The sequence below is a fragment of the Cyprinus carpio genome, chromosome A7, assembly GCF_018340385.1.
Source record: "Cyprinus carpio isolate SPL01 chromosome A7, ASM1834038v1, whole genome shotgun sequence".
Lineage (NCBI taxonomy): Eukaryota > Metazoa > Chordata > Actinopteri > Cypriniformes > Cyprinidae > Cyprinus > Cyprinus carpio.
The window spans coordinates 23,001,591-23,013,279 of record NC_056578.1 but is presented as its reverse complement, the minus strand read 5'-3'; the positions used below and the strand labels follow the sequence as shown (position 1 = coordinate 23,013,279).

At 35.9% G+C, this 11,689-nt stretch overlaps 1 protein-coding gene across 1 annotated transcript; it reads right to left on the bottom strand.

Moving 5' to 3' along the window:
• Positions 1–6,637: 6,637 nt before the first annotated feature.
• LOC122145780 (sterile alpha motif domain-containing protein 3-like) lies at positions 6,638–11,681 on the bottom strand. The gene is made up of 6 exons (XM_042761371.1): positions 11,168–11,681; positions 10,184–10,273; positions 7,531–7,660; positions 7,151–7,318; positions 6,978–7,065; positions 6,638–6,811 (listed from the first exon to the last, which is right to left on the bottom strand). The coding sequence occupies exons 2-6, from the start codon at positions 10,263–10,265 to the stop codon at positions 6,638–6,640; spliced, it is 642 nt and encodes a 213-aa protein (XP_042617305.1). The 5' UTR covers positions 10,266–10,273; positions 11,168–11,681.
• Positions 11,682–11,689: the final 8 nt, after the last annotated feature.

Genomic DNA, 11,689 nt, shown 5'->3' with positions numbered 1-11,689 from the left:
TAATCATCCAAGTCACTTAGCACACCATGTTTTTATCTGTTTTAATTGTTGCCTATACCTGCTCAGCTAATGGAAACAGATTGGCCGCTCTGTGGGAAGAGCTACTGGGAGTTTAGTGAAGCTGTGCTGTGAAACATGTACTTTTGTTCTGTGAATGTAACAGAATTCCCTCTTTACTCTTAGCAGAATGTCTCTGCCTTTGAGAGGAACACACACACACCTCCTCACACCCACACATCCTCTGATGTTTGAATCAAATGAGAAAATATACTATTATAATTGCGTCCTATAAATGTGACATAGCTACGTGAAGCCACTATAGGAAGCAATGCTTAACAAATCTATAAGGAGGGCCTATAGCAGATAAGCTTTTAGTAATGACTCGTCAAGTTAACCTGTAGGTCAAAGACTGCTCATGCACCTGAGATTAAACATGATAAATGTTCTGAAAAGCTTTTTCTCAATTTCTTTCTCTTTCTCTTCCTTTTCTCTTTATCTGCTTGAATATTATGCACTTTTAAAATAATTTGCCTGGTCCAGAAGGATCTCAAGGCCTTTGCACATTGATGATGAAAGTTTAAACACAGCCACAACCAATACTTTACTGTCTCTCAGAATTTTATACAGAATAATAACTAGCAAATTCAAACTAACCAAAGTGCCCCAAAATAGTATATTGAGCCTCATTTACAAATATTTGAATATCATAGCAAAAATAACATGAGGGTGGGTAAATGACAGAACTTATATTTTGGGGTGAATGTTCCTTTCAATTTTCCAAACACCTTTCTTTGTTTTTGACTGTCGATTGTGACAGGCATTTACCTGCCCTTATTAAATTGCTACAATCTAAAAGCAAATAAATATTTCGTGAGGCTCATCATTATAACAACTTAAAGAGCCTAAATTATGTCTTATTGCATAAACGGCACATGCAAATGACAAATAGTAATTTGGTAGCAGCAAAATGAATAAGACAAGGCGAACTGATTGCCTACATATTTGTAAACTTAGTTACAGAACGCGCTTTCTTTATTCCACATTTTACGCTTGTGTACTTTAATTAACAGCGCTGCTCATCTGCGGCGGAGCGCGTGCTGACTGAAAGAACGTTCCGCCTGCATCTGATTTAGATGATTTCGTTCCGGGTTGTTGGTGGCTGTCAGGTTTCTGCTCTGTGCTGCCATTGAAATTATTTTCTGTGCGCGATCTCTCTGTTTTGGCAGGCATCAATCTCATTTTTGTCTGCTGTGAGACAGCTGGCAGATTAATCCTCGAGTCTGTGTGCAAACCATCTGAATCTGCCGAGAGGGGCTGATGAGAGCGAGAAAGGGCTATGTCTTGTTGATGAATTGTCATTCCAAAATACTCTTATACTTTAAAACTGTATACCTTTGGACTATACACGCTATCAGAGAACACGCAGCATCTGGCGGGTCTGAACGCGTACGGTCGTCATTCATTGCTCTGGTGCCAGTTCGCGCACTAGCGACAGACAGCAACCATTCAGCTGTTTTAAAACTCTCTGGAGGAGGTTGGGTCTGAGACTGAAGAAAACCACATCCTCGTACTCTAACTTTAAAACTTTGCTGTTGTTTTGGAAAAACATGACACTATAAAAAGTCTATAAAACGCCTGTTTTTGTTTCTAACTTATAAAGTGATGTTTTTGGAATAGACCTGAAAGCTCGAGTTGTAGGGCGCTGTCCATGAGCGAGGGTGCTGAACCTGTGTGCTGCGCCCAAGAGCCTGGCATATGTTGAGAGTTACACTCATCATAATCAATTATACCGATGTACAGACACAGGCCACACAGGCGGAGCGTCTGTACACTCTTAGAAGAAAAGGTTCTATATAGAACCTTAAAAGGTTCTATCAGGCGCTACGTATTTGGAACCCCTAAAAGGTTCTATAAAGAACCCTTTTTAAGGGTTCAATCAAAAGAACCCTTTAGGGTTCTTTGTAACCAGGAAAAAGGTTCTATATGGAACCTTTCAGGGGTTCATTCATTATCATTTGTTTTGTCCTTTCCGGATTAAATATTTCATATTATTGACAAACATCAAGACCCTAAAATGTAAAAATGTAATTCACATAAAAAAGTCACCCATGAATACTGAAAAAAAAAGCACACCCAAAGTGCATAGAACTAGTAATTTATTTATATTAACAAAAATAATGACTATTACTGAAAGAATGCTACTGTAATTTCAAGTATTCAAGGCTTTAAATGTACAAATCAACATTAAAACATCAACCATTTAAAAAAATATCTCATAAATAATGAAAACAGTTTCACCTACATCTACAAATTACAAAATAAGTCCATAAAATGTACAAAATTACATTAATCTAGCAGTAAAACAATGCAAATATACAGATTCATCTAAATTCCCATCAGTGTTAGAACAACATCAAGTCCCTCAAAACTACAAATAAATCCATATTAATATAACTCACAATGGAAATATACAGATATAGAAGTACTTCAAATCTACAAATTCATATAAATATCACTCATAAAGAATGTGAATACATAGATTAAAATTCAGATCAGCATTTCAGAACACTAAGTACGTCAAATCTACACATTTACATTAATATCACTCATAAAGAATTGTAATTACAGATTCAAATTCAGATCAGCATTTCAGAATAACATCAATCGCCTCATATTTACATATTTTACATTAGCACTATTCATGACACATCAAAGTATTATGATAATTGATTATACATTTTTAACACTGGGACAGACAGTTTTTTTTGGCTGCTGGAGAGTTTAAACAGGTAGTGCTCAACAAAATTCATCGTGTGAGTGATGTGCTTGGGGTATTCCACACTGAATACGAAATAAGTAGCAAAGAGGCACTCCATTGCCTCCATCACATCCATTTCTGCGCTCACAATGTTGACACCCTCCATATTGATGCTGGCTCTTTTTGCATGGAGGGGGTTTGAAGCTTCATGAAAAACTATAGTCGGAGTTGGCTTTACTGATTCCTGCAAATTGGAAAAACATATAAATTATTTGTGAAATAACTTAGAATACAGTAGTCCCAACAGTTAAAATTCCATCAAAAATGATCATTTAGTCAACCCCATTTTGCTCAAAATTTGCATGACTTTTCTGTGGTGAAAAACAAAAGGCAGAATGATAGCCTTAGTCATGTTTAACTGCCTTTGCATACTTTCTTCCAAACAATTAGGGATGTGACTGACCATTTTTTACCACAGTGGTAAGGGCCAATTCACTGGCTAGGTTGCACACACAACTCACAAACAATCATGAGCACAGAAAATTCTTTTCAAGATCAATGCAATATTCATTAATAAAATAGCTTGGATAGCATACTGAAAAACTAAAAAGCAACAATGTATCTGTTTTTGATTTAACTAAACTTGCAGCTTGATTATTGAAGAGACACTACACAAACATTATTCACACATGCAGTTTCTCACTTTCTCTCTGTTGTTAATTTAAATAAATGCAATCCGTTCAAGCTACATGATTTCTGTATCTGATTTAAAGCATGCAGAATGCTAGATCTAAAGGCCTGTTGCCAAAAAAAAAATGCATCAGTGGTTTTTTGCCTCCACGTCTTTCATTTAAATTGTGCAAATGTTTTTGTGAGAAACTGAGCAGCCCTCTCTCATTTTTAACATCTTTGTATTTCTCCTGATATTACAAAGCAACTGTCAATAAGAGTAAAACATTCTTTATTAGAACATTCTTCTACAAGAGCAAGACATTTTTATTTAATTTTGTTGTCACATTCACAGAGCTACATGCAATCAAGTGATCGTGGCTGTCAATTCTTTAAAATTATGGCATCTCAAATATCTGCTCATCACAATGAACGTCATACAGTTTGGAACTCTAAAGTTCAGATAATTTTCTGAAACCCCCCCACCAGCTCACGACCCACCCCCACCAACACAAAAACATTACATATCAAAACTTACATTGTCCAGACAGAAGAGAAACTTGCTGTTTTCTCTGAATAAAGATGGTAAGATTAGCAGTGCGGCATTTTTCTCCAGATCTGCAATATCAGTTTACACAAAAACAAAAAACAAAACAGGTTACTGGTACACTCTATTTTAGCTGTGATGGTTGTCTCGGTTTACATTACATTCACAGTGTTTTTGGAAACCCTGTCAATTTGAATGTATAACAACATCTAAATAATAACATTATTATTTTGCTTATTTTTAAATTCAATTATTAATATAGAAAGACTGAAATATTACTGTAATTACTTTGTCAAATAAAATATTTATATAATTTATTTTACACACTTCACTTTCAAACATTAATCATTAATTAGTATGTGAGCAGAGCAGCATCCAAAATCAAAGTACTTCTGCTGAGATTCTGAAGTATGCTTACAATGGATACTTTACTACTCCATGAGACGACAGGAGAGGATTTATGAATGGCAGTGAAGCAATGCAACTGAGGTTGTAAAAAAAAAAAAAAATGAAATGCAAAATGTCTCAGTTCACATTACTTTAATCTCCGATCTCTGTGTGCAAGTGTTTTGTGTGCATGTATGTCATTGAAAAGCAGCACATTAAACTTTAATTGTAATTAAACTGACTGGAACTACCTGTGAATCAAATTATTTTAATGCACACCTTTTAGCCAATCAGAATCAAATATTTAGACAAACCATGGTATAAATAGATTTATTACAGTAACCGTTCAACAAACCAAGCAACTAATGGTAGTGTTAAGGAAAAAAAGAACATACTTTTTGTGTTTGTGTCAGTTTGCTGTAGTAAACTCTTCAGCACATCCCTCTGACTTCCATGTCTAGCCACATTTAAGATGTTTGGGGCCAGAACTTGAAGAGCAGACTCTAGATTAAGATGAAGGTCCTTCCCAAACCGCATCTTCACTTCATGCAGCAGCTACCAAAAAAAGAAAGAAAGAAAGAAAAAATCATTAAAACAATTTTGACTGTTTTTATTCATACAAAAAAATTTGAAAATGCAGTGGAAATACTAAACTCAAAGGAAACAACACTAAAAACAAATACTCACAAGTTGTGGAACCCGAAGAAATGGGAACATGTCCATGACCTCTCGTGTTGATTTTGTCATTAAATCGACTCTTTTAAAAAAGAGTGCATTTCATTCGATTTTTTATGTTGGTGTAGTCGGGTTGTCTTTTACGTAGTTCAGCATTTATCACAGTAATGTGCTCCTGAAAACTTAATTGATCTTCTCCAATATTTTCCAGGTTTAATATAATCTGAAAAAAGTAGTAAATAACAAAATTCCTATTGTATATCTACCATCTCCTAGCATTACTGGTCAATAACCAAGCAATTTTAAGACATTTTAGTGAAGAAAGATAAAACAGACAAACCTCCTGGGACTGGGTGGAAACCGGATTATCAGTACACAGGAGTACTGGAAAGTTTGCAGTCTTGCATCTTTTTGTTTGCTGAAATGAGCAAAAGACAGTTCATATAAGGAAAAATATTTAGAAGTGACATAGCACAAATAACTGAAAATCAATAATCAGTAAAATTAAAGCATTCATTCACCCCCCCAAAAAAAATCTGTCACCATTTAATTGTTTACCTTTGTTGTTCCAAACCCACATGACTTTTATTCAAGGATGTCAAGAATAAAAAAAAAAACTTGATTCGGCCGTATGTCTCATACTGCAGATTGTATGGCTTGGAATATAATGCAAGAGTTTGTGTGGACTACTTTTACTTTACTATAACTATTTTTTACATGGTGCTTTTGCATAGCTTTTGAAGGTAGAAAATGGCACCACTCATTGAGAACAACTAGTACATTCCCAAAATCTGACCCTTACCCAGGGGGCAAAGGGGGTTTAGCAGACATGGGCTGCTGTAAAAGGTTGTCATATAAAAATGAAATCTATGATGTCTGAGGATCACAACCTGGGTGGACAACCTGGTCAACAAGCTGCTGGAAACTTGTAATTAGGGTCAAAACAATGCTACCTCAAATTCTGCTTTAAATCACCCAAACATGCTAAAAAGGTTTAATTATCAATGCCTTGATTGTACATGTAATTAGAATGAAAGAGTTAACAATGCCTCTTAATTCATAGGTAGGCAAAAAAAAGAAAAAAATATTGAACATTCCATTTGTAATCGGTAGCATTCTTTTCCCTTTGTTGTTGTTAAAATAAACAAATTACCATGTGAAGTTAACTTTTAATAGATGAAATCATATTTTGACATTGCAATGTAAAAGTTCAGTTTGTTTCTAGCATAACGTATCAGGGAAATATGGCTCAGGATTCATGAATATAATTAAACCTTTTTAGCATGCTTGGGTGATTCCGGGGAGTTAAAGCAGAATTTGAGGTAGCATTGTTTTGACCCTAATTACAAGTTTCCAAAAGCATGTTGACCGGGTTGTCCACCCAGGTTGTGATCCTCAGACATCATAGATTTTATTTTTATATGACAACCTTTTACAGCAGCCCATGTCTTATTTCCTAAAAAAACAGGTGTTTTGCCCCCTGGGTACCTTTTGTGTTGCATAAAGATTAGGAACCAAGTGAGAGTGAGTAAATAACAACAGAATTTCTCTTTGTTTTTTGGTAAACAAATCCAATTGTAAAGTGAAAGTTTAATGTATGCTTAGGAAATTACTGGTGTATACCTCCTCTTCAGAGACAAGGCCATCAGAGACTGAGTCTCCAGTGCATTCCTTTTAACACCAAATTTCTTCTTCATCTCTTGAACTGCTGATGAATGCACTAAAGGAATTCTCTCTTTTTTAAATTTGTTACGCAGACAATGCAGAAGGGTATCCTGCAGACACATGCAAAAAAATTCAATTTATACCACAGTTCTGGTCCTCAAATATGTAATTCTAAAATGACATGTATACTTAATAGATTTATTGCTGGCAAGCAAGATTTGAGGTTGAGTTTGAAACCTGTGGACTTAAGCTTGTGAAATGTAACATTGTACTTACATGACCAGAGGGGCTAGTATCCTTCAGGAAAGGAAATCTTTTGATCAGACTTCCAAGAACATCCGTGTATATCTTGTGGCTTGGATACCTAAGAAAAAGGCATATATCAGTTTAAATGAACTATTTTGCTTATGCTTTTTAGGCAGATTTTTTTTTTTAAATAATATGTATACCATGTGTACTTTGTGATGCTATCAAACAACACTTGAATTAGCAGTGATCGCAGATGTGATTTTTCCTTTTTCTTGAAAGATGGATCCTTCCTCTGTAATGATTCGTTAAGTTCTGGTGGAAAATCAGGGAGGCTAAAAACTGCAGGCCACGGCTCACAGCACTTTTGCCTATACAAAAAGTAAGTGTTAATTTTTCACCTAGGCCAAATGCATAAACTAATTTCCATTCAAGCAAATCTAAAAACTTAAAAAAATACAAAAAAATAACACAATATTTTCCCACACCATTCCATCATCAGTAATAAAAAAAAAAATATGTAAAAATTTTTTTTTTTTTTTTGCATACACATATTACAGCTGGGAGAATGGGTCCTGCTTACTCCATTGAAGACGATCTCTTGAGTCTTTCAAGTTCCTTTAAAAAGATCACTTGCTGTTTCATTGTGGGGAATAGTTTCTGCACCATCCTTTCTGTTAAGCCCAACAGGGTTTCTCCATCAATCTCTTGCTCTATTTAAAATAATCAGTACTGTTTTCAAACTTTGGTAATTCTGTCAGGAAATAAGGACATTACAAAGAAAAATACCTTTATAAATTAACACTGTGATGGAGGGTGATAAATACGTCATCATCATGCTTGTAGGTGTCAAGGGCATGATGGTCCTTTTCTTCCCCAGGGTGAATGACAACCCACTTTCTCTCCTCTTGTACAAGGAAGCCGTGATTATGATAATCAAACTTTTGGGGTATTAGGAGCTTTCCAAAAATCAACCAAATAGCCCTGAATTGGACAATTTTAGACACTTTCATGAAAACTGGAATGCCATCCTCAGCCACATCAATCACGAAGCTGTCTCCAATTTTGTATTTTGTATTGTTTGTCAAAAGAGAATTGACAACAGCCAGTGTCTCCTCGCTGGGGATGTCCTTAGTTCTACTTTTATTCCTGATGCCCTCTTTGAGATCACAAGGAAAGGACCTGAATGGAACTGAGCGTTCACCTTCAGTGTATGTCTGTTGTGGAAGTGCATCCAATGATGTTAACTCCCAGCACTGCCTCAGCTGGTGTCTTTTAGAGAGGGTGTTACACAGGTTTCTGAAATTGCAAGTGTTGCGGGCTAGTCTTTTGAAATATTGGTGCTTGCCTTCAAACCTCATGCACCACAGGGACTTCAAAGGTCCAAAGTCTGAAATGAGGCGAGGATAGTGTGTGAGAAAGTGCAGTTTTGGTGAGAAAGTATCTGGAAACAGGGCTTGGAAATCTGAGAGGAATTCTCCAATTAGAAGGCTGAGAAAAGGTATGACTGTTTTTTTTATGCAGGGGGACAAAATGATCTCACCAATTTCTCTGCACTTCAGATACACAGCCCAGTGTGCTTCGCCTTGTGGGATGTAATGTCCAATAAGGAATGGTAATATTCTGAAAAGGCACCAGTTTTGAGCTGCTGTTCACAACAATCTGGTCTGTTTCAGAACACTTAGTGGTAACTTCTGTGGAATATTACGTTTGTCGTTCTTTCCAATCTGAAATGCTTCCAATTCAGCATTTATGTTACTGAGTGAAACTATTTCAGAAAAATGCAATGCTTTTATGACTTTGGTCATCACAAGGGGCACAATGCCCTCCAAGAAATCATGCATTAAGTCTGGAGGAAACGATTTGGTGATGTCAAAGTACTCCAAGTCATTAAAGGGGCATTCATTTACTACACCGTATGTCTTTTTCGAGATCTCTCCAATCTCCCTGAGAGCACTTAGATGGTACTTGTGAACCTCTGAAGATCGAATGATGACGTTGTCTTCATTAACATGAGATTTTAAATCTTGGTAAGTGACCATACAAAATCTGCAAACTCGTCCACTGCTGAAACAGCTAAGAAATCCAGCCAAGATGTGAGCAGACATATTGTCAGCGGAAATCATATCCACAGCTTAAGTTGATTTCTTGTCCATTCACACTGATCAAAATTCCTTCTTTGAAGAGATTTCTCAGATCCTGAATGAGAGGATGCAGAATGTCCTTAAAACGATATCGTTGAAGAAGCTGATGTTTCACTAGTATACATAAATGTATGTCTCAATTGAGATTTGTAAGTTGGTTCAAGATTTCCAATAGTGAAATAGAATGCTGTGAGTTTATGCAAAGTCCTTTTGGAACCTAAAGGGTTAACCACTTCGATGGAGACAGATTAGTCTCAAATATAATTCACGCAAAAAGAAATATTCAAACATTGTCCTTGGAAAATCTGTCCGTCTGAAAAATCTTCGAAAAATTCACTTGAAGCCTTTTCACTGCTTCTTTGAACAGATTCAAAAATGTCTTGTTTCTCTAGCTGGACCTTCAATACATCAGAAATGGGTATATACAAAAATGTGTCCTCTTTCCCATTACTATTAACACCGAGCACATGTTGAACAGGCTCAACAAGATGCAGATGCTCTTTGCAGTATTGGGTTAGCTGATACTCTGTCAGTACAGACTCAAATACAGAGTCAAATAGGACCTCACTAGACAGCAAATTATTTAAATCCTCATTGTCTTCTAACCTAAATCCAGACTGGTCTAGATGGAATTTAATTATTTCAGCATACTCCTCTCGGACGAAATTAAGAATGAACTGAAGGCTGGCAATGACTGTGTCATGGGTAACTTTAGGGATGAGATGATTTTCCTGAAGATTCAAAATAAAAAGAGCAATATGATGTTTTAGACCACTCAATAGTGTATTTAGGTCAAAATGAGGGATGCAGTTATCATCGATGTGTGGCAAGCTCTCTGTCTCTGTGAGGTCGGGATCATTTATTTCAGATTCATGAGACCGTCTTCTTGGATGGAGGGCAGCTGAATGTTTTCGGTAGATGTGGTTTCTAAAACTGGAGACATTCTTGTAGCTCCTCTTACAGCCCTCTATATTACATATTATTTTGAAGTCTCGCTGGTGTTGGTGAAGTAGTTGCAAATGTTTAAGGTACTTGTGTATTGTACACTTAATGACATCACAGAATGGACATTTGTAGAACTCCATTAAATACCTCTGAAGACTTCTTTGGAATCAATCAGGTTGATGGTTTGGAGCCAATTGCAGACATCATCTGTTGTCCATTTGTCTACCATTATGTAATCTTGGAAAGGAAAACAGAAAGTTACTATTAATTTCACATCATGTACATGTCACTACTTTATTAACCTCTTAGTCTACCATGAAAAAGTACAGTTGTATTCTGTAAATGTAAATATTAATGTAAATATTAGTGGAATTTCTAAATAATTTATTGATTTTTCATATAAAATCACCTAAAACTTTAAAATGAACAACCATGATGCGTATGTAAATTTCTCAAAAACAAATCTTCTACAAAAAGCATTAAACAAATTTGTATTTGAACAGGCAATTTAAAAATGTTGCTGAGGGAAAAAGGGTTCCAGCCTCCCCACAACCCTAAAGAGGAAAAGTGATTTAGGGAATTAATGGATGAAGGGGGATAAGAACATGTTAATAGACCCTAAATTGTACAGTCTACAAGCAAGTGCATTCCAAGTAAAGATACAGTGTCAATTTAATACACTTGTTATCAAGGCTGATTAATTGTAGTTAAAGGGATAGTTCACTTTAAAATGAAAATTCTGTCATCATTTACTCACCCTCAAGTTGTTTCAAACCTGTATGAATTTCTTTCTTCTGCTGAACACAAGGGAAGATATTTTGAAGAATGTCAGTAACCAAACAGTTAACTGGAACCATTGACTTCCATAGTATTTTTTTTTTCCTACTATGGATGTCAATGTTTCCAGTTAACTGTTTGGTTACTGACATTCTTTTGAAGCCCACCTAAAAAGGGTCTAGAACCGCCCCTTTGCTGAACGCACAAGCGCTCTGTTGTTCTGTAAGGCTGTTCTTCATGACCATTTGAGTGTGCGGTCAAAAACTAGCTTAGAGCACTATATGCAGTTAAAAACTAAGCTTAGGATCAGAAAACACAAATTTAACAGTTTGCAATAAGCACAACAAAACTTACCGATGTAAGGCAACTTGTGACACCGTCGCGGTTCAGGCTCTTTCGTGTTTAAGTGTAAATCCGCTGTAGAAACATTGACAACTTCATTACTAATGGGTTTAAAGCTTATAACAAGTAAATTACATAAAAAAATCGATGTATTTCTCTGACTTACCACAACAATATTTCCGTCAGACCATCAATTTAAATCAGCAGACGGGGATCAGTCTCTTCTCGACCGTTGGAATTCAAAAACGTGCACTGCACTCGCGAGACAGCGCTGCGTGAATATGCTCGCGCAAATGCAAACAAATTGTTTACTTTGTAAAATTAATGAAAATAATGAGTTTATTACTTTTTGTTTATGTTTGCTGTTCAACAGATAAAAAATGTAAATCCATAATGCAAAATTGTTTAGTTGCGGTACAATAATTTCAGATAAATGACAAAGAATGAAATGAAAGAGCAGCAAACAAGGCTAAGTATGACAAGACGAAAGCCTATTCAGCTATAAATGGCTTAGAATGAGCCCTTATGTTTGTT